The sequence below is a fragment of the Rhineura floridana genome, chromosome 18, assembly GCF_030035675.1.
Source record: "Rhineura floridana isolate rRhiFlo1 chromosome 18, rRhiFlo1.hap2, whole genome shotgun sequence".
Classification (NCBI taxonomy): domain Eukaryota; kingdom Metazoa; phylum Chordata; class Lepidosauria; order Squamata; family Rhineuridae; genus Rhineura; species Rhineura floridana.
This window is the reverse complement of record NC_084497.1, coordinates 3,618,816-3,642,188: the sequence shown is the minus strand read 5'-3', so window position 1 is coordinate 3,642,188 and position 23,373 is coordinate 3,618,816. Positions and strand designations below refer to the sequence as shown.

The following is a 23,373-nucleotide window of genomic DNA, read 5'->3' as shown; positions in this document are numbered from 1 at the left end:
GGGCAGCCTTTCCCAACCTTGGGTCCCAGATGTTGCTGGACTACAATTCCCATAATTCCTGATCATTGGCCATGCTGTCTGAGGCTGATGGAAGCTGTAATCCAACAGCATCTGGGGACCCAAGGTTGGGAAAGGCTGGTGTAGGGAGTCAAAGGTGTGCTAAAAGAGGAGATTGCAGAGAAGCGGAATGAATTCTTTGCATCTGTCTTCACAGCGGAGGATATAAGATATAAGTGGCTGGGTCTGGATGACATACACCTGAGAGTTCTTTAAAAACTCAAATGTGACATTGCTGGTATTCTAAGAGAAATTTGTAATTTCACTCTTAGGCCAGCCTGTGTACCTGAGAACGGGAAAGTGGCCAGTGTTAATGCCAATTTTGAAGAAAGGATTCATGGGGACGTTACCAAGCACAGTTAAGAACAAGCCTTGCAGAAGCGGAAACAGCGCGGCCTCTGGAAAAGTAAGTCCTGTTTCATTAACCTATTAAGAGTTCTTTGAGGATGTCAGCAAGCATGTAGATAGAGGCGATCCAGTGGACATTGTACACGCCAGTCTTTGGTGACACAACTTTGTCAAAAGCATTTTGAAAGCCTGGGTAAGCTTAGCAGTCAACAGAAGAGGTCCTCTTGTGGAACAGGGGCTGGTTAAGGAACAGTAAGTAGAAATAAATGGGTAATTCTCCCAATGGAAGGATGCAGAAAGTGGAGTCCCACAAGGAGCGGTATTGAGGCCAACACGTGTGCATATACACAGACACACACTTTTGATTTCCCTGAATAGGCCCAGGAAAGCCACCTTTGAAATGGTAACCCATTAGGCCCCTCCAGGCTCATTTCTCCCCCCAACGCCCCCAAACCTCCTTTTAACAATCCCTCACTTTTTTTTCCAGACAATCTTCCTTTAATACAAAGTCAATATATATATCTACATACACAGTGGCATAGAAACCACTTTAACTGTTTTCATTTTGAAATAACAGTGTGATAGCAACAGGGTCTTGCTTTCATACAAAGGAAGGGAGAAAATAATTAATAGAGTGTGTGGTTGTTTTTTAAAAAAAGGAAAAAAGATTGGCATGCCCATTTGCTCTCTTCCCCTAAAACTCTGCCAATATAAGAACGGCCTTTTCAACATACTTAAAGACATGATAGGCAAACGAAGTAGAAAGAGAGATCTCAAAAAATCCTTTAAAAAAAATATATGATAATCATCAAGCCAGGAAGTTGCTGTTGGGCAGTGGTGGCTGGCGCCCTTTGGGACTGGCGGGGCAGCAGGCGGGAACCCCGGCAGTGGGTGGAGCCGGAGCCAATGAGAGGCAGAGCCAACTCATTCTAGCTTTGCTCCCATCCTCCCGCTCCCTCCCGAGTTCTCCAACAGGTAACCCCAAGAGTAAGCAGGAAGAGGAATCTGATAGCCAGAGCCACCACCCACTGGACTGGTTGTAAAGTAAGAAGGCAGGCAGATGCAGGCTGGCTGATGGCAGAATGAGGTTGGAGAGGCAAGCTCCCCATTCGCCCTACAGACTAGCCTCCACTGGTGTTGGGTCACCCTGAGCGGTGGGCTTGATTCTGCCCTCCTCTCCGTCATCGTACCAACTTTTGCAGTCAAGGGTTTTAACTCATCTGGAAATGTAAAAAAACAAACTGAGGAGTTGTGGAAAGTGACAGATGGTTAAGATGTACCTTTTGGGATCACCTGACTTGATTCAGTACTTTAATATAGATATATGTATGTGTTGAGGGGTGGAGAGCAATTCTATACAGATGCCCTGTTGAATATTCATAGCCTCCCTGTCCTCCTCTGAAGAGCTGGGGGGGGGCAGTTTTTTAGCCTCACAACCCTGCAAAGTAGGTTAGGCTGAGAGTGTGTGTGTGACTGGCACAGGAAGTCTCAAGGCTGAGCAGAGATTTGAACTTGCCAATGGTTTACAGTGCAAGGCCTGCATATCTTGGCAACCCCCCTCCCCGGCTGAATGCAGCCCCCCCCACCAAGCAGTTAATTGGAGCCCACAAACGCCCTGTATTTGTGGTCTCTTCACAGCTCCTTAAAAGCAGGATCTTGATCAGCACTGGTCAAGTGTGGATAGACAGAGACCCAGCAAGATATTGTTCTAGTTCGCCTCTACGCTGGTTACCTTTTTTTTGGAATAGTGTCTAGTGGCCCTTGTGAAAAGGGAGAAAAATAATGAGACTTAAAAAAAAAAAAAGCCAGCAGCAGAGGTTTGTCCGCACATCAGCAGGTTTAAACCTTTTTCCTTTGCTTGCATTTTTTTTTAAAATGGTAGAAAAAGCAGTTATGTAAAAAGTAGCAATTATTTTGCATGGCATCCCTCCCCCCCACCCCAAATGTCACACAGCCATTACACGTTAATGTTTTTACAGTGAAAAAATAGACTGTCTTTGAACATAATATGAACAAATAAGTAATTTTTTTTGTAAATTCGACTGATATTTTGTATTTTTTACATATTTTTTTAAAAAGGAAAAAAATACACTATTTAAAATAAAAGAGAGAGACCCAAAATGAAACAAGAAGTAAAAATGAATGTCGCTTGCTAGAGTTACATCAATACCTCTTTACAGAGAGCCAAGGGCAGGTGTCTCTCCCCCCAACTAGGCGCCTCCATCACCCAAGATTGGCTTGCACCCTTCTGTTGCACCCAGAATCCATGTTTCCACGGTGATGAGGCCAGTGACTACATCCCCTCTGAGGGTGCATCGATGCTGTACCAGTACTTAAGTACCACGAACCCTCCCCCTTTCAAAAATCAATCGCATAACAGAGCTGCTTAGAATTTGCCATTTCTCTCTCTCTTTGGCATTGCCCCCTTCCCCAAATATCTGGTTGCAATGGAACAAAGTCAGCCCTGATGTGCTGATGGGATCAGAAAGTTAGATGGATGGCATTTTTTAAAAAAATATTCCATACCTCCATCTGCTTGATTGCTTTCTGGAGGGAACTGCTGTGTAACTTGGCAGAATGCACGGTGGTTGTGTGTGTGGAAGCAGGGCAGGGGAAAGGGGCATGTTGGGGGGGCAAGGGCCATTGCTCAGTGGTTAGAGCCCCTGCTTTGCATGCAGAAGGTCCCAGGTTCAATCCCCGATGGCGGCATCTCCAGGTAGGGCTGGGAGAGACCCCCTGCCTGAAACTCTGGAGAGCTGTTGCCAGCCAGTGTGGACAGTGCTGACCTAGACGGACCAATTGGCCTGACTCGTGATAAGGCAGATGGTCCCTGATAACTCTTTATTGCGTGTTTTTTTCAGTTTGCCTCTTGACGTAAAAATGGTGGAATCACTGAAGATGAGGAATGTTCCAAGTATGCTAAAGATGAGCTATGAAAGGGTGGGTGTGTTTGGGTGCAGAACTCCACCCTCTCCCTCTGTACGGTGGTGAAACACCCAGAATTAAAATTGGGGATTGCAATGTCAAAAATAAAAATAGTAAAATATCTGAATGCTTGGGGGAACTGGTTGCGGATCAGGTGAGTTACTGTTGTGTTTTCTGCCTGTCTCTCTCCCTTTCCTTCCCACCTTAGCATCTGCAAACCGGCACGGGCCTTCTCCCAAAGCTTGCCATCTAGATTAGTATGTCAACGGAACCCTACGACTGCTATCGCCCCATTGGGCTCCTTTTGACAGCCGCGCCCCCCGTTTTCGTCTGCAGCCGGCTGTTGTTCTCCAAAGACAAGAGGGCGGGCTTCTCTCTCTCGCTGGTCTTATTTTAAAAGTTCCTGTGGGCGTTTGGAACAGGCTTGGCTGCGCCATCCCCAGGAACGGAGCCCACGCCACAGAGACCGAATGAGGTAAGGACAAGTTCACCAGTGGGAAAAAACGAAAGAACGAAAATGGAAAACCCTCCTTCTGAGCCGCCGGCGGATGCGTTGCAGGTCCAGTTTTTGGGCAGGAGTGTGTTTTGGGGAGGAGAGTGTGTTGACTGCTTCACACGTGGCTCGTTCCCTGCTGTAGCATCCAAAATGGGCGGAGGAGGGTGTTTTTTTATTGGGGGGGGTGAAGGTAACTTCCTTCTGATTCAGCCTGTAGTTTTTAAAAAGGTCAATGTTCACCTCTCCAGCTCGAAAGGGACCTTCTGGGGACTTGTAAGTGGTAAGAGTCTGCTCGACAGATGGCTTTTTAAAAAGTTGATTTGTATTTTCTTTGCTTTTTATGTTGCATAGTGATCAAAACTGCCCAGGTACTCCAGTGCTGCTTGATAACAGAACTGATATTCGTCCTGTAGAAAAGATTTAAGGGGAAAAGAGAACTAATCATTGTGCTGCACAGCCTGCCCTGTTAAAGTAGACTTAAAATATGCCAGGGACTGGATTACTTTGGCCTCATCTGAAGCAGCATCAGGCCGCTTTAAGCAGTCGTGACTTCTCCAAAAAGAATCCCAGGAAATGTCGCTTTTTCAGGGTGCTGAGAATTGGTAGGAGACCCCTGGTCCCCTCCCAGAGTGCTCCAGGAAGAGGGATTGATTGTTAAACCATTGTGGAAATGGGGGGGGGATCACCTACTAACTCTCAGCACCCTTCAGAAACTACACTTCCCAGGATTCTTTTGGGAGGGAGCCATGCTATTTTTACCTGCTATTTTGCACTTTTTAGAACGGCATAAATTGATTCTGTTTCAAGGAGAAGCCACTGAGGAAGACTTTCCTAAAGTCGAAACGTGTTTGGCTTTTATTCATTTTGGGGGTGCACCTTGCTGTAATCCAGTTTTCTTGGTGTGCAATTCATTGGCGTTCATACTGTTTTTATGCATTTCTGATGTGAATTCTTTTGTTTAGTGTTTATGTTTTGTACTTTTCGTGGTTATTACTTCCTTATTATTGTTTTTGTACGTTTGTACCATGTTTTTATTACACTTCATTCACTAACCACTATTGATAGCATACCCATTTATTAAAACTGTCTAAGTATTTTACTTTGGGCATGTTGGCATATTCTGTCTTTTGTTAGGTATTTTTTCCTGCTTCAGTATTCATTTGCATATTGTTTCTAATGAGAACCTGGAAATTTCAAAGTTCTCTGCTCCTTAATTTTTACAGCACTTACTTATACCATATAGCAACCACTGCTGCGGACACTACTGAGAGACAAGGGACCAAGGGTCCTATTCAGCACCTGCACATCCCCCAAAGCAGATTCTGTTACAAATGTTAACTTAGAAGCTTCCTAAGTTAACATCTGTAACGGAATCTGCTTTGGGGGATGCCCTGTAGTCCAGTGGCTTTTCATGCAGAAGCTCCTAGGCTCAATCTCCAGGGCTGGGAGAGGCTCTGCTGCCTGCAATCCTGGCACTCCCCAGTTGTTGACAGCCTACAAATCCCATCATCCCTGAGCATGCTGTCTGGGGGTGCTGAGAGGTGTTCTCTACCAACATCTGGGGACCCAAGGTTGCAGAACAGTGATTCAGACAAGATTGCCTTGATGTACTGAGTCGGACCAGGTTTCCCACGTTTGGACCAACTGTGCAGCTGCGATCACCTCCCAGGTAGACTGCAAGAGTTCCCGCCCATCGCTGCAGCTACAAGGTGGGTGGTCTTATGTTGTGGGCAAGCCAAAAAACAACTCTTTTTCTTGTGCTCTAGGAGCGGAGCCACAACCTGAAGGTCCCGGGTCCCACAAGATGCTTCTTACCTCCGTCTGCACCATAGCCGGCCTCTGTGTCCGCAGCATCTTCACTGTCTGAAAGATATCCACCACGCCCTCGTAGCGCATCCTTTCCAGGACGATGCTAAGTGTGATGAAGACACCGGTCCGGCCCACACCAGCGCTAGGGGGCAGGGAGGGAAGAAGGGGGATTTTTTTTGTTGCTGGTATAGTGGGGGGGGGGAGAGATCCCAACACAAAAGTAGAACAGTGTTGTTATATTCCTAACCCCTCCCAAATGTCAGAATGGGAACTTCATGGATGCACCACCCTTTCACGCACTCAGAATGTTGTCATCAATGATGGGGAAGTTTGGTGAAGTACATTCATTCTACATGAGCTCTTCTGGGAGACTAGTCGCTGGGCATGCAGGCATAACCAAACTTCACCAAAACTCACCAAACTTCACCAAAACTCACCAAACCAAAAAAACACAAAAACAAAACTAACCAAATTTCACCAAAACTCACCAAACCAAAAAAACACAAAAACAAAACTAACCAAATTTCACCAAACTTCACCAAACTTTACCAAATTTCACCAAACCTCACCAAACCTAACCAAATAAAAAAAACACAAAAACGAAACTAACCAAACTTCACCAAAACTCACCAAACTTCACCAAATTTCACCAAAACTCACCAAACTTCACCAAAACTAACCAAACCAAAAAAAAACAAAAATGAAACTAACCAAACTTCACCAAACTTCACCAAATTTCACCAAACTTCACCAAAACTAACCAAATAAAAAAAACACGAAAACGAAACTAACCAAACTTCACCAAAACTCACCAAACTTCACCAAAACTAACCAAATAAAAAAAACACGAAAACGAAACTAACCAAATTTCACCAAACTTCACCAAAACTAACCAAATAAAAAAACACGAAAACGAAACTAACCAAACTTCACCAAACTTCACCAAATTTCACCAAACTTCACCAAACTTCACCAAAACTAACCAAATAAAAAAAACACGAAAACGAAACTAACCAAACTTCACCAGACTTCACCAAAACTCACCAAACTTCACCAAAACTCACCAAATTTCACCAAAACTAACCAAACCAAAAAAAACGAAAATGAAACTAAGGAAACTTCACCAAAACTCACCAAACTTCACCAAAACTAACCAAATAAAAAAACCACGAAAACGAAACTAACCAAATTTCACCAAACTTCACCAAAACTCACCAAACTTCACCAAAACTAACCAAACAAAAAAAAACACGAAAATGAAACTCACCAAACTTCACCAAAACTCAACTTCACCAAAACTAACCAAACCAAAAAAACACAAAAACGAAACTAACCAAACCTCACCAAATTTCACCAAACTAACCAAACCAAAAAAACACAAAAACGAAACTAACCCAACCCAACCCAACTTAACCAAAACTAACCAAACCCCAAAACTACCCCCACACCAACATCCCACAGCACCCCCCCAATCCACCACACCAAGACCAACCCCCCACACCCCAAACCATCACCCCCACCCCACACCAACCCCCCACACCCAGACCAACCCCCCACACCAACACCCCCAAACAGAGAATGATCTGTGCAGGCCAGGAGCTACGAGCAGGTCATGGATTTCTTACGACATTTCTATCCTACTTCACCTCCAAGGAGCGCACGATAGCATACAAAAGTGGCTCTCCCTCTCCCGATGTCACCCTCACAACAACCCTGCGAGGTAGGTTAGGCTGAGAGATGCAGCGACTGGCCCCCAAGGGAGAGCTTCATAGCCGAGCAGGGATTTGAACCACTACACTGGTCTGGCTCTTTTGTGTGCCTGATGGGAAGGTTTCCGTGCAAGGAGAAGCTGGCTTCAAAGAACCATCATGACCAAATTGAAAATAAAATAAAATAAAAAGATACCCACACAATGACCTTTGGAATCTGCATTCTGGGGCTCAGTCTTGTTGCTAACGCCAGGGATTTGGGAAGGTGGGGTGCTCCTCATGGCTTTTTTTAATTCCAAGGTGTGAATTAGCCAGAGAAGAATTTACAAATGTGGCTCTGAGCTGACTTCTCCCTTTTGTGGAGTTGGGGGGGGGCCGTTGTGGGCGGGGTGGGTGGCTGGTTTCCCTACACGAAGATAAGTGGCGCTCTGGGCTTACCTGCAATGGACGGAAATTGGACCATCTTGCCCAAACTGCTCCTTCGTTTTATGCACCTGCCCGATGAAATCGATAAAGCCTTCGCCGGATTTTGGCACGCCTTGTTCTGGCCAGTCAGTGAACTGGAACTGACGCACGGTCCGTGATTGGCCATCCTGTGGGGCGAGGAAGGAAGGGGGGGAATCTATGTTAGGCTGAGCAGTTGGGCAGATACTTAGAAAGGGATGAAACAGGACTTGAATCCTGTAACCAGGAAAGCAAAGATGTTGAAAGCCGAACGGCTGCTGTGGACTCAAGCAAATGTGATGGGGTTTCAAACCCCAGCAAGCTGCTATGTCCTCTGCAGTCAAACTGGCCTTGCTTGCAACAAAGTACGAATAAAGATTTTAATTTAATTCGATCCCGTCTTTCTCTCTGGAGCTTAGAACAGCCCAGAATAAGATTTTCTTTATTTGATCTGTACAGGTAGTTTAGGTTGAGTCTGACTCTAGAGCTTTGTGACTGCATGGCAATTTGAACTCGGGTCTCCTCTCGACCAACGCTGACACGGCTACATCACACTGCCCAAGTGCATGGACTTCCAGTTTGGAGGGGGTTGTTTAGGGTGGGGGTTGCTTTACATTTATCTTATAATTGTATTTAATTTTTCCTTTCACAGAGGGTTTCCCTAAGTGCATGCAGAGTGCCTTTCCCCTCACGACCGAGTCCAGATGTGACACCTTTTTTGGGGGGTGAGGGAGAGATATTAGAGCAGCTACGAGGAACCTTTGGCCCTCCAGTTGAACTACAACTCCCCTTAGTCCCAGCCAGCATGACCCAACAGCCGAGGAAGATGGAAGTTGCAATGCAGCATCTAGAAAGCCAAAGGTTCCTTGCACCTATATTTGAGAGAAAGGCTTCCAGTGGGGCTCAGCACCAGCAACCCTTTTCAGAAGCACAGCAGACTTTCAGGAGCACACCGTGCCCCCCTCTGCACTATGCATTCATTATTATTACTAGTAGTATTCTTTACATTTATATCATTCCCTTTCCTCCCAGAAAGAGCAAACATGTCAAAAAACCAATAAATACATCTTAATAAAATGCATGCAAAACCCCCAATACAGATGTAGACTGCCTTTAAAGCAGTGTCATTAAAAAAACTACAGTTCCCAGGATTCTTGGGGGGGTGCCATAACTGTTCAAAGATGCTGAGCAGCCTTTCCCAACCGGTGTGCCTCCAGATGTTGTTGGACCACAATTCCCATCTTTCCTGACCATTGGCAATGCTGGCTGATGGGAGTTGTGGTCCAACAACATCTGGAGGCACACCGGTTGGGAAAGACTGGTGCTGAGAGTGGTTAGGAGACCACCCTTTCCCCCTCACAGAGCTGCAATACCCAGAGACCGATAGATTGTGAAACCACTCGGGGAATTGCAGCTCTGCAAGGTGCATTGTGTGTCCCCCCCAACAACTCTCAGTGCTCTTAACAAACATCTGGGGGTCCAAAGGCTCTCCGCATCTGGTGTAGAAAGAACATCCTCCAATTATCTTTCCAGGCAAAGCTTTGGTGGTCCCTCAGCTGTTTTTGCAGGAAGGGCTGATGTCAGTTGCAGCCACGTGAGTGACACAAACCCATTTCCAATTGGATGCAGGCACTTTCCTGCACCACGGGCTGTGGTGGTGTGTGTGTGTGTGTGAGTCCCAGGATGTAATAATCTTTTGAAAAGCGTTCAAAGAAATTACACAGTGGGAGACAGGCAGCTGCTAGGAGGAAACTTGCGCAGATGAGTTGCAAGGGGAGGAGGCTTTGCACGGCTGTGGCCACGTGGTGGAGAAAAATGGCAATGGAGCCGACAGGAGGGGAAAAACCAACAACATCAGAGCAGCCAAGGGAGCAAGACGGAGGCATTAGCATCATTTGAGGAGAAAACGGCTCACTTTGTGTATAAGCTCTCATTGCTCCAGATGATAAAGCCGGGGTAAGAGAGGAGCCACAGCTCCGTGGTTAATGCCTTGTACCACCACAACAGATGTCCCAATGAGCATGAAAGAGATGGGTGTTTACTGAGAAGAGTCTTAGGGGCTGATTCACCTCCTTTCACTCTGATTGGCTCCAATCAGCATGAAAGGATAAGGAAGCATGTTAAAGGACTCTTCACAGTGGCTAACACACTCCCCTTTCATGTTGATTGGCTTGCAAGTTGCTAGAGACGTAGGGGCCCTGTTGGGCCCTGGCATCTGAGACCCCGGATGACTAAACCCCTGCTCCAGATTGGGCTGAGCTAGAGGGAACGACCCTGAGCTAGTGGTCTGACTTGGTATAAAGCAGTTTCCTATGTTCTTATTTAAACCAGGTCTTTACTCAGAACCATGAGGACTGGCATCTTATTTAATCTTTAGAGCAAGAGCCACAGCTCAGTGGTGGACTGTGTGCTTTGGCTATCTTGAGTTTTGAGGTTTAGTCTCTTCAGCTTCTCTGGGTAAGGGCAGGGAAAAGACCTCTCTCTGGCTGAGCCCTGGAGAGTCGCTGCTGGTCAGTGTGTAGGCCACCTGGACCCAGACAAGCCAATGGCCTTCCTACCCATGTGCTGAGCACCAGCTTGGAAACCCAGCAAGGAACATGCACTGGGCAACGACTCACCCTGGCGTCGGTGACCTTGAACTCACGGAGGATGTACTGAGGCATGTTGTACTCGGCCATGGGGTCCACCACAAAGTACTGGTACCGTGCGGAGCGCTCTGCCGGCCAGTATTGATGGCACTTCTCCTGTTGGGCCAAAGAGAGGGAGTCACATCCTTTAAAATCATCACCCTCAATTACCCACCCTTCACCCTGAGGTCCCAAGGTGGGTTACAATTATATCATCATTATTTTAATTTATACAAACACACACAAATTACTATTATATCTTGCATTTCTCCCAAAGGAGCTGCAGTTTGTGAAGAATAGTGAGGGTTGTTGGTAGACTCCTATTCCCCTCGACCAAGTGCCATTCCCAGAATTCCCTGGGAAGAGGGAAGGACTGTTAAACCGCTCTGGGAACTGTGGCTCTGTGAGGGGAATAGGGGGGGTCTCTCCTAATAACTCTCGGCACCCTTCACAAACTACAGTTCCCAGGATTCTTTGGGGGAAGAAGACACGACTGTTTAAAGTGGAATCATAGCGGAATAAACATGGTGTGGATGCAGTAGCCTTCACTGAATTACAAGCCAGCGTACATTGGGGGGGAAAGGGGCAGTCAGCAAAGACTACAGAGTTCAGGCTGGGATTTATTTATTTATTTAAAATATTTCTGTCCCGCCCTTCTATAACAGGGCACTCAGGGCGGCTTACAAAAATAAAATCAAACACGTACATAATAAAATTGGAATTGGAATCTGTTCCGTTTGCATGAATTAGATCTCTCTCCCCCCCCCCCTGCCCTTTCCTACTTACCCGCCCCATCTCTCGCAGTTTGGTCAACATCACAACAATGGTCGAATTGTTCTCCCAAAGCATGCGCCAGAAGTCTTCTGTGGTCTCCGCCAGGGGCCCTTGGGTAGCGATGTACGCCTTCTGTTGCCTATAAGAGAAGAAGGGTGCTGACAGTCAGTCACAACACGTGGGAGCGTCTGTCGAGGTGTGTGTGGGGACTGGAACAAGGGGGAGGCCTCAATGGCAGCTAAGAAGCCCCCTCCCTCAGCACCAAAGGTGCTGCATGCGTGCCTCGGTGAGTAGGAAAGGGGTTGCCTGGATGGTGGTGGTGGTGACTGATATTTGCTGGGGCCCTAATGCCATCAAGAAAAAAAAAAGGTCTGGCATCTCTTGACTTTGGCACCTTGAACTGAGCACCTGTTAAAGTCAAAAATAGGGGCACTGAGGAACAAGAAGGAGGTATACGTATGGTCAAGGTTTGCAGAAGTGCAAAAAAAATTAAAATACATTAAAATTGCTGCCCCACCCAATGAAAATGCTCAGCGGCCACGGAAGGTTGGGCATCAGAGGGTAAAAAATGGAAAGTGGCAGGGCAGGGCACCAAACGCCCCACTCAAGCTCCTTGCTGCCGATGGCATCTCGGACGAGGCCATGGCTGGGTGGGTGGCTGGCTGGAACCCTGACCAGGAGCTCTCCACTTAGAGGAACACTAGAGCACCCTTCAAGGTGTGGGTTGCAGGGAGGGGCAAAGCATTTTGAAAGGTGTGTGTGTGTGTGGGGGTGTGTGTGTCACAGCTTTAGTCCCCAGGCTGTCCATGCATTGTGGAGGGGAAGGTTTACAGTCTGTGGAATGCAGGTAGGCTATCTAGGTGATCTAGGGCCACCTTGAGCTGTGCAGGGTTCTAACTCACGGGGATGGCCTGCGTATGCTTTGCAGACTTCACCCAAAGGTGTGGACAGCAGGTGGCATGGCTAGGGGTGGACAGACTATGCAACAGCCACAATCCCTCCCCACATTAATTGTGTGCTGCACAGAACGCCTGAATAGGGCGTAGCCGTTTGCAGTAGACGAACATCACACAAACACAGAGAGGACAACTCGATACTGGACTAAGATAGGCTGTTGGTCTGATTGGCAGGCTCTTCAGGAGAGTGCCTCCCCCCCTCCAATCGTACCTGTACCCATCAATGAAGCTGGCATTGATGTAATCAGAGCCCTCAACCCCTCGGATAGGCTGAAGGCAAACCCGGGTGGTTTCATATGGCATTATGTTGACAAGGCGGTTCTTGAATTTGTTGCACGGGAGGTTGGCGCTGATGAACCGGGAGGTGTGAGCCTTGGAGTTGGCAAGTCTCTGGGAGGGCAAGGGGGAAAAAAAATTACAATAGCCCCAAGTTAGTGTCATGTCAGACTGGGTTGAAAACCAGCACCAAGACCACAGGAGCTAACGGACACCATGACAGGTTATTATTGTGCCATCTGTACTGACTGGCAGCAACTCTGTTTCCAGGCCCTATCTGGAGATGCCAAGGATTGAACCTGGGACATTGTGATGCATCACAGATGCTCTGCCCTTGAGCTATGGCTAGGGATGGAAGGATCCGTCTCTTTCAGTTCTCTCGGTTTCTAACTTTTGCAGTCTTAAATCCATTTCCCCCCACCTCTGTAGCAATTTATGTACTATTATTTATTTATTATTTATTTATTTAATTTGTATCCTGCCCTTCCTCCCAGCAGGAGCCCAGGGCTGCAAACAAGGCACTAAAAACACTTTAAAACATCATAAAAACAAATCTTAAAATACATTAAGACAAAACAGCGTTAAATACATTTTTAAAACTTTTTTTAAAAAAAGGGTTAAAACATTATTAAAAAACATATTAAGCAATTCTGACACAGATACAGACTGGGATAGCTCTCAACTTAAAAGGCTTGTTGAAAAAGAAAAGTCTTCAAAAGGCGCTGAAAAGATAGCAGAGATGGCACCTGCCTAATATTCAACATTTGCAACTTAAAAGTTCTCCTAATAAGCACAATTTTGTAGGCGGATTTTACTAAACCACAAAAGTTTGCAAGCCGTTTTCTCCGAATAGAATGCACTGCTCTATGTTATTTTCAGCAATATATTCATTCTTGTGTGCACTTCCCCCCAATAGATGCGTCTCTGTAGGCTGGTAGAACTGCATTGCAAGAGGAGGATAAGTGCGCATTTCGTGTTCTCGTCCTCGTTCCGTTTCGGAAAAGTGCAAATTTGATAGATTTGGCCTGAAATGGGACCCCGATCTGATATCTCCCTCCGATCTGTAGCTATGAGAAGGGTATCGCCCCTCCACCCCCAGCTGCTGCTACCAGGAGTTTCTCTAAATGGAGACGCCGGAGCCTGAAATTGCACATTGGCCTACCACTGAGCCACATTCCGATAGTGCATCAGGCGGAATAGTTTGTAGCTCTTGCACCTTCAGAGACGCCGATTAAGACGAAGAACAAGACGGAGGGGATAGCAGCCTAACAATCTGGGGCTAACCTGTGGCTTTCCAGATGCTGTCGGACTCCAACTCCCAGCAGACAGCATTGCCCAATGGTCAGGGATGATGGGAATTGGAATCCAGCAACCTCTGAAAGGCTACAGGCTCCCCCTCCCTGATCTAAGAGGCAGCATACCCTACAGCATGCAAGACGTGGAAGAACGACTCTATTTCAAAGAGCCTGCAGACTCCCGATGTTGTGGGGACCCCAACTCCCATCAGTGCCAGCTAGGAATGGGCGAGAATTCAGCTGAATACAGATTTAGCACCGGGTTTTTCGATGGTCCGAACAGTCTCCCTCTTTGCGGAGTGATCCTGTTTGCTCCGCACTTCAGTGGCTTTCACCTGATACCAGATTCCCCCCCTGCTGAATATTCCCTCAAATATATTGTGCTTTTATTGATTTTACTCACAGCACAGCAGTACAGCTATCTCTCTCTCTGCCACCCCCATCCACTCAAGCAAGCCAAGCTCCAAGTGGGGGGGAAACAAGCCTAGCCTGTAATAGTAGTGGAGGAGAAGGAGCTATTTTCCTTTTAAAATATTGATAACTCCTTTCAAAATATCAGTATTAATACTGTTATTTTTGGAGAGTAAAAAGAAAATCAGATGGGTAAAAGCAATAGACAGCAGACAAAGAACGAACTCAATAGTTACTGCCTGTTAGGTTGACGGAATACTTTCAAAGCGGCACCGGCCAATGGATCCCATCCCCAGTCCCAGCAGCCAGTGTGGCCAACAGTCAGGGATGTTGGGAGCTGGAGTCCCAACAGCATCTCCAAAGTCTGCACCTTCCCAATCCCTGGCACAACGGGCAACAAATCTCTGGTAAAGTGGGGGAAACGCCTCACCTTGAATTCTAGCTCCATACCGGTGATGTGCTCTCCAGCTTCTATCTGTGCCAGCTTCTGGATGTAGGTGTACAGATTCCGAGCGGGGACCTCCGTGTTCCCGCAGGCGACGGCTTCCAGCAAGGAGTCGTGGATGAAGCTGAACTGGTCCTCTGTCTGCACCATGTAATTCCTCTGCGATCTCATGAGCGTGACGTGTCCGTAGATGTCCACCGTCTTCTCATGCTTTATCCTTTCCAGCATGGCGTCGATCACAATGAAGCAGCCTGTCCTACCAACGCCCGCACTGAAATAAAACAGTGATGATGCTGTTGGCGACACCAGGGGGTAGGTAGGATGTCTAGAGCTGAAGCTTCTTTCCTGCCATGGGCCCGTCACCTCAGCACCAGGAAAGGCAGGAGAAATAGGAACAGAAGAACACAAGAGCCTGGCTGCTGGATCAGGCCAATGGTCCATCTGGTCTAGTACTGGAGCAAGGTGCTCACTAGGAGCTCTCCATGGTGCAGAAACACCTAACCTACCTTGCCACGTGAACTTAAGAGCCCTGCTGGACCAGGCCAATGGCCCATCTAGTCCAACATCCTGTTCTCGCAGTGGCCAACCAGTTGCCCACAATGGGAAGCCCACAAGCAGGACCCGAGTGCAAGAGCAACTCTCCCCTCCTGCGGTTTCCAGAAACTGGTATTTCAAAGCATCCTGTCTCCAACTGTGGGGGCAGAAAACATAGCCATCACAGCAAGTAGCCACTGATCCTCCATGTATTTGTCTAATCCTCTTTTAAGGCCATCTGAAGTAGATCAGTAAGGATTTCTGATTTTCCGTGGTTTAAGAATGACCTCCACAGCAAAATGAATTGCCACCCCCAATTATGCACGATGAAGAAGAATTTGTCGGGCTGCACGGATGAGATATTGAGATGGTCACATGTTGCCAAAACTCAAACTGCAAGTGCCCTGGAGACAGAGCCCTGTGTGTTTTAGTCATGTTCTTTGGGGGCAGGGGAATGCGCCGTACGCTGGATAAATAAACTGCCACAAACCTTCTGTTTCATGAGAAACTCGATCATGTGTCATCTGAGGAGATGTGTGTAAGAGCGAGCAGATAGGAGAATGCACTCTCAGCCTCTCTCGACGTCGAAAGAGGCTTTGCAATGCATCATTTTATAACTGAAATATGGCTCGTGATCAGCTCTGGCCCCCGAAATGTTCCCTCTCTGATGTGCATCCAATTGCAACAGCCTCATCAGACGCATGGACTCCCTCTCTGTGTGGCTTTACTCCCTCAACGAAGCAACTCGGTGTAAACCGATAAAGATTGGAAGCGGGAGGAGGAGGAGAAAATGAGAGCCGTTTTATTTTTATTTTTTTAAAAAAAGGAGGGGTTAATTTTTCATTCTTGGTGCTGAGAGGCATGCAAAATCACAGAGGAATACGCCACGCATCGCTTTCCATGTCACTGTGCAAAGGCATTGGAGCAACAGCCAACCTTTTGTGTGCCTTTGTGCGGGAAAGCATTTCACGAATCACCAGAATTTACCTTTCTATGCTCTGCGCATGCAGCTAGATATACAAAAGGGGGGGGTGTTCTCCGGCTCAAACAGGGTGGGCCCTCTTCTCTTTCTTGTCTGTCTAAATCTCCTTCATTGATCTCTGGTTAATTAGCTGCTGTCACCCCTGAAGTCTTCACGACTGGCTGTGAGCGTTGCAGGTCACGTGCCTTTGTGAGAGTGCATGGCTTTTCAGGATGGTGGGAAAAATTCGGTTCGCATTCCAAGCTGAATTTATCAAATTCGCACTTTCCAAAAGGATACGGGAACCAAAAACGCAGCCATCCTTCGCAATTCACACTTATCTCAGGTTTGTGACACAGACCTCCAGCCAAGCCCTGTTTGCAAAAACGCCAGTGTTCGAGGGAAAGCACGCATAAAAATGAATACATGAGGGAGAATAACAGACAAGAACGCATTATCTGTCAGGATCAATTGTTTGCAAAAATACGTACTTGTCGTCAAAACTGCCTACAAAAAAGAAAGTGTGTTTATTAGGAGAAATTCACACTGAAATACTAGAGAATGTTCAGGGTGATTTAAAAAAAAAATTGTTGCAGAAATGTGATGAGTGGAAGTTAAGACTGGAAAAATGAGCAGTAACCTAAATGGACAGCTCTTTCCATCCCTAGTGAAATCTGATCCCAGTAAACCAGGAGCCCTCTTCATCCATTTCCTTAAAGAAAGCACTGTGCTAATTTCTATTTGCAGGAGGGAGAATGTCTCTCCCCTTATTTTTCCCACCTCTCCTCTTTCTCCGCTGCCACCTGTAAAAAATACCTTTAAATGCAGCCTTTACTATGGGTGCATCTTTTTCTTAAGGACAGAATGACCCTGTAACACCTCTTGTATGTGACTGAGGGAATGAAAGGGATTTATCTGGCTCGGGCCTGTGAAAGCACCTTCAGTGGAAATTCAATTATGGAAGGGTGACCTGCCCTGCAGAGGATTGAGGGTGGCTGTAGTGGTTTCTGTCGTCACCCCTGTGCTGTGCGCTCTCTCTCTCTCAAAGAGATGCAATCATTAAGGATGGGTAAACATGTCCTGTTTGGTTTCTCTGAGTTTCTCATTTTCCCAGCCTTCAGTTCAGTTCTCCACGTTACAACATCACGTTCGTGTCGTGATTCATGACTTGGGCTACCTCTTGGATCCTGAGCCCTGTGAAGGTTCTATGCTACTTGTTTGTTCTGTGGGGTCATTTGTATTAGAGTAAAAGCTAGCATTACTGTTTTATTTTTGTCGTCATCCTGTAATTTTGCAATTTGTTCTTTTCATCTTTATAATTCTCATGAAAATTCATCAGAATCTTAGTGTGCATTTGTCTTAACTTATACATTTTTGTAAAGCAGTTTTCCCCAATACAGACATTGTTGGAAAGCAATTTCCCGTAACGGAATGCATTTTGTTTTTTGCATGTATGTTATTTTCCTCCACCTATGCATTTACATGCACACTTTATCCTAGGACACGGGTTCCCAAATTGTGGTCTGCGGACCACCAGCAGTTCATGAGCCTCATTCAGGCAGTCCACAGTATGTCAGCTGTAAATAATCATATTGATTTTTTTAATTTGTATTTTAATATTTGTATTTTACAAGTTGAGTTCTATGGAGGGCAACTTGTAATATAAGAACCAATGAAAAATCATACAGGATCTACGACAAGCGCATTACAATTGCTGCAATGGGCAGAAAAATCATGAAGGGGTCTACCAATACCATCAGTAATTTTCAAGCTGGCCAAGGGGAAAATCTGGGGAGAACCATTGCCCTAATAGAATGCATTTTTGTACACACTACTGGGCTGGAAAACTGCACTGCAGAATTTGGAGGCTTGAGACTTCCACAGGATGGCTGTGTTGCGGTTTGCGTGTCACTTTGGAAAGAGAGAATTAGGCAAGTTTGCCTTGAAACGCTAACTGAATCCAAGTCTTGCCACCATGGCCTACCTAGCAGAACAATCTTTTCCCACACAACGCCAGCAGGAATCTTAAGTCCATTTTGACTTTCTCCAGAAATAAAGTCCCTGGGAACGCTTTGCATGCTACAAAACAAGCAGGTCATGTGATGCGGTGCGTCTCAAGTACTGTGAACCACACAGTATTGACATGCAGACCTTTTCCGTCGCATAAAACTATTTCCCCCTAACCCTTAATAAGCAGGTATTACAAACTGGAGTTAATATTATCGATAAGGCACCTATTCCCAGGGAGAATTCAGATCCAGATCGCGTTGCTATAGGAACATGAATGTCCCCAATTATGTATAAACAGCACAGCTTGTTAGAGCACCTTGAAGACTTATTACGGAATAAGCTCTCCTGGACCACTTTGTCGCATATAAGGAGTCAACTCTAATCCACAAAATTATACATCAAAATAAATCAGTGTTCAAGGCAGCCGGCAGGCCTAATTAGGCTCCACTGGGGTCCTAATTTGTCCCACAACGCCGTTTCCCCCCAGCTCAAGATTCAGGACAGATAAGAAGAAAGACGTCTTCACACAGTACATCGTTAAAACGATGGAATCAGTTTCCAGAAAAGGTGGTTATGGCTCCCAAATTTGACAGCTTTAGAATTAAGACAAATCCATGGAGGAGTCACGAGGGCTATGTTCTGTCTGGGGAATGTGAGCGGGAGGGAGGTTGGCCTGTTTGCAGGTTTCCCATGGAGGCATCTGGTTGGCGACTCTGGGAAATGGGAATATTGGACTAGGAAGGCCTTTGGTTTGATGCAGCAGGGCTATTATGGAGGGTTATTATTATAGGAAAATGGAACTTCCATGCACAGGGGTAGTCTATCTCAGATGACTGAATACTGAAGACAAGAGACACAGACTTGCTACTGCCTTTCAGCAGGGTCTTGTGGCTTCGCAGGGAAATATTTAAAAAAGGATACTACCAAAGTGGTTGCTTCAACTCCAAACTTTTCTCCCTCACTCATGGTACATAGCAACCTCCTTACACAAAGTTAAACCACTGGCCTGAATTAGTTTGGCATTGTCTACACTGACTGGCAGCAGCTGTCTAGGGGTTCCAGACTGGGGTCGTGCCCAGCCCTGCTTGGGATGCCAAGGGCTGAACCTGCATTTCTTTCTGTCATTTATTTAAGACATTTATATCACTGCTTAACAGCTGGTCTAGCACAGTGGGGAGGAGAGCCTGGCTGGGAGTCCAGAGTCTGTGAGTTCACATCCCCGCTCATGTCTCCTGGGTGTCCAGGGCCAGCTAAAGATCACCCCCACAGGGAGTGGCTCAGGAGTTACATACCCTGCCATCTGTGCAGCCGTGGGCAAGCTGCAGAGTCCCAGGGAACCCAGTTGCCCCCCAGCTGGCAGTTGCAGACAAGGAAGGGGCTGGCTGGTGCAGCTGTGGCAAGCTGAGCAGGCCCTGGCCAGCTGGGGAGGACTAGCCTCAGAGGGAGGCCATGGGAAACCCCCTCTGAATACCGCTCACCAGGAACACCCTATTCATAGGGTAGCCGTAAGTCAGGATCGACTTGGAGGCAGTCCATTTTTATCACTGCTTAACGATTCACATTTCTAAGCAGCGTACACAAAAACCGAAAATGAAGTTTTACTATGTTTTTACTTTTTTTTTTGCAATAGTTGACCTTTGTTTTCATTGTATTTTAAATGTTTTTCCTGTACTCGGTACTGTTTTACTTGTAAAACATTTGTAATGTTTCTACTTAAAAACAAACAGACAACTAGTTGCAAACTGCATTGATGTTTTTGAATGCAACAGTGGTATATAAATATATTTATAAATAAATAAAACGAAACACTGCCTTAAAATACCTGTTTGGAACAAGAGAGTCTTAGCCGTGTGCCTGAACTTCAGCAAGGCGGGTGCCTACCTAATCTCAGTCGGCTTGGGCCCTCTGCGCTGAAACCACAGCTTCTTGTCTTTACGAGCTGTGCATCTGAGCCATGGGGCGACCCCCAGCAGAGACTTCCCCAGTGATCGGGCCAGGATATAAGGCATTGGGCAGCCCTTAAGATAGCCTGGACCCAAGTTGTTAAGTGCCTAATGCATGAAGGCCTTGAACCTGGCCTGGTAACCTGTGTGCAGGCCGCAGACGCTTTTAAGCACTGGAGTTATGTGTCAGTGTTAGTCAGTCCCCACCCACAGGCCGAGAGAGCAGATGCTCTCTCAGTGGTGGCGGCCTCTCCCCACGGTGACACCAGGCGTCTGTTCCTTTTGTGTGTCAGCAGGGCCTGGGATGGATTGGAATCGGGTACCTGCAGTGGACGACAATGGGGCCTGCGTCAGGTGGGTTGCAGGTCTTCACTCTCCTCAGGAAAGCCAGGAACGGGGTCGGGTACTCGGGGACACCATGGTCTGGCCAGGCCGTGAACTGGAATTGGCGCACTTCTCGTTTCTCACTGGAACTGGTCTGCGAGAGGAAGGGGAAACCGCAGAGGGGGTTGAAAGAGAACAAATGCATGGCCCAAGAGGAACTTCTCTACAAGGTATAAATGCTTCCATGTAAGCAAGCTAAGTGGCGGGTTAAAACAGGTGTGTGCAGCTGTTGGCCCTCCAGAATTTGCTGAACGGCACCTCCCATCTGCCCCCAGCAAGCACGGTCAGTGGCCAGGGACGATGTTGGGAGGCGTCGTTCACCAAAGGCTCCCTACACCTGGATTGTACAGATTTAAATGTCTGGGCAAATCTAAAAACATCTTAAATCTGGTCCAAACAGATTGGAAAGCAGGAGACAGGCACACTTCCTTTAGATCAGGTGTAGGTGCTGTGGAACCATGATTCCCATCAGCGCCCAGCAAGCATGGTCAAATGGCTAGGGATGATGGGAGTTGTAGTCCAGCAACCGGGGCGTGGGGGCAAAGATTCCTCACACCATGGAAAACCTTGGAAAGAAAGCCGGTTGCTTCCGAAAGGTCTCGGGGCCTTTGCCAGCTGTTTTGGCACGCGAGTCCCATCAACTCCAGCCGGCACTGGGGCTGTGTTCCAAAACTGCTGCAGGCCCCCAGGTTCATAGAATCATAGAATAGTGGAGTTGGAAGGGGCCTATAAGGCCATCAAGTCCAACCCCCTGCTCGATGCAGGAATCCAGGTTGGCAAAGGCTTGGTTGAACACTGAGACCCAAGATGATAATGAGCCAGGCTTCCTCCCCCCTACACATAAAAATGCCACCCTTGGTAAATATCCAGTAGGAAGTTGCGTTATACTGAGTCACACCACTGGTCTATCTAGCTCAGTATTGTCTACACGGACTGGTAGCTGCTCTCTAAGGTTTCAGGCAGGGAGTTCCCCCCAGCCCTACCTGGAGATGCCATTCGGGATTGAATTTGGGACCTTCTGAATGCAAGGCAAGTGATCTGCTGCTGAGCTCCGGCCCTTCCCCAAAGTGGACATCACCAGCCCTACTTAGAGGTGCCAGAGACTGAACCTGCACGCAAGTCAGATGTTCTGCCCCTGAGCTCTGGCCCGTTCCCCTCCCGCCTCACTCTCCGCTTGAAGATGGACCATAACTCAGTGGCAGAACACCTGCTCTGCATGTAGAAGGTCCCAGGTTCAAGTCCTGGGATTTTCCGATTGGGCTGGAAAAAACTCCTGTCTGAAATCTTGGAAAAGTCACCGCAAGTGTGTATGTTTGATAGACAAAACAGAGATAGATTAGACCGATGGTCTGATACGGTGTCAGGCCAGGTTCCTGCACTTCCAGATGACGGCAGAATTGGATGACAAGTAGTGCAGAGGCCTGGTGGGGCCCACTACTCAAAGAACTATTTTTTGTTCCTCTTACCTTGTGAAGGGAGAAGGTCCGGACGCAAAACGTGGCCAGCTCAATGGTATCGAGCAAGGTCACCTGAATCATTCCATATGTCTCTGTGCCCCGGCCTGGCCAATACTGGTCACACTTTATCTGGAAGGAAAACATTGACAACATATTATTTATGATCACCACCGCTACGCAATTAGCTTCTAAGCTAGTGGAGTTTTTGAAAGTGGTGGCAGAAGTTCAGATCTGTTCCACGCATCGCTCACTAAACCAGAGACTGCACATTGGCTGTGACTCAAATCTTGCGTGAGCACATCTCGAGGAATTAAAATTCTGTGCTATTACATTGCTGAATTCTGCAACCGGAGTACTGTATGCAAACTGAGCGTTGAGCCATCTGCACTTGGAAAATCTCATTCAGCCACTTTCCAACATTTCCAGAACGTATCACTTGCACTTTACAAGCATAGTTTTGGAAATATGTTGGAAATAACCATAAGGACTAGAGACATGCATTAAAATGGAAGAGGTTCTCAGGAAGCTGAACAACCCACAACCAGACCCTGAGGTTTTCCACACTAGATTCCAGGCAGTCCTGATCATGCACAGAGAGAAATGGTCAACCACTAGGGCTGCACCTTTATAAAGAAATCTTAGTTGATTAATTGCATGAATGTTAATTAATAAATTTGCATAGGACAAAAACAAACACTACAGGGGAAAAATGACTGGAAAAAAAATTGCATTCATTGTCTTAACATGTCTCAGCTGAGAAGGGGCACTCCTTATTTTCTCCTCCCTAGGATGTGAAATGCCTCTTCTAAGATAGTTCATGTTTTGTTATGTCTTTTTTTTAGAAAAACAATTTGCAGATGATTTTTTTAAGTACTTGTTTTAAAAATAACACAGCCGAGGCTCTGCTCACGGCCAGAGTTCGATTCCAACGGAAGGAGGAAGTCGAATCACCGGTAAAAGGGGTCGAGGTCCACTCAGCCTTCCATCCATCCGTGGTCGGTAAAATGAGTACCCAGCTTATGCTGGGGGGTAAAGAAAGGCCGGGGAAGGAACCGGCAATCCCACCCCATATATACGGTCTGCCTAGTAAACATCGCAAGACATCACCCTAAGAGTCGGAAACGACTCGCACTACAAGTGCGGGGACACCTTTACCTTTTTATATGATTTACGGAGATCACTTTTTACATCGACTGAACTGTTTTTAATTGATTTGATGCTGCAGCCCAACTAATTGCACCCCCCTCCAAAATGTGTGCACCTATTTTTCCCTCACCCGTGATTTCTCTTCCAGCTTGGTCATCATCACCACAGTGGCGGAGCGCTGTTCCCATACCATCCTCCAGAAGTCCCCAAAGGTCTCCGGCAAGGGCCCCTGTGTGGCGATGTATGCATTCTGCTTCCGATAGCCGTCAATGTAGTTGGCATTAATGTAATCGCTTCCCACAATTCCTGCAGCAAAACGGTCAAAAAGCAGAGCTGTACTCAGCGAATCTTCCCCGAGAGATCCTA

The 23,373-nt window shown here is 46.8% G+C and overlaps 1 protein-coding gene across 1 annotated transcript in view; it reads right to left on the bottom strand.

Moving 5' to 3' along the window:
* Positions 1 to 2,358: 2,358 nt before the first annotated feature.
* PTPRS (protein tyrosine phosphatase receptor type S) overlaps positions 2,359 to 23,373 on the bottom strand; it is a 207,884-nt gene continuing 186,869 nt past the window's right edge. Inside the window, exons 26-35 of the mRNA XM_061601984.1 lie at positions 23,138 to 23,313; positions 21,871 to 21,990; positions 20,344 to 20,498; positions 14,558 to 14,843; positions 12,357 to 12,535; positions 11,202 to 11,328; positions 10,407 to 10,532; positions 7,783 to 7,937; positions 5,642 to 5,777; positions 2,359 to 4,233 (exon numbers count right to left, since the gene is read on the bottom strand). Of these exons, the coding sequence (XP_061457968.1) occupies positions 4,165 to 4,233; positions 5,642 to 5,777; positions 7,783 to 7,937; positions 10,407 to 10,532; positions 11,202 to 11,328; positions 12,357 to 12,535; positions 14,558 to 14,843; positions 20,344 to 20,498; positions 21,871 to 21,990; positions 23,138 to 23,313 (1,529 nt within the window). The 3' untranslated portion in view covers positions 2,359 to 4,164. The remainder of the gene's footprint in view (positions 4,234 to 5,641; positions 5,778 to 7,782; positions 7,938 to 10,406; positions 10,533 to 11,201; positions 11,329 to 12,356; positions 12,536 to 14,557; positions 14,844 to 20,343; positions 20,499 to 21,870; positions 21,991 to 23,137; positions 23,314 to 23,373) is intronic.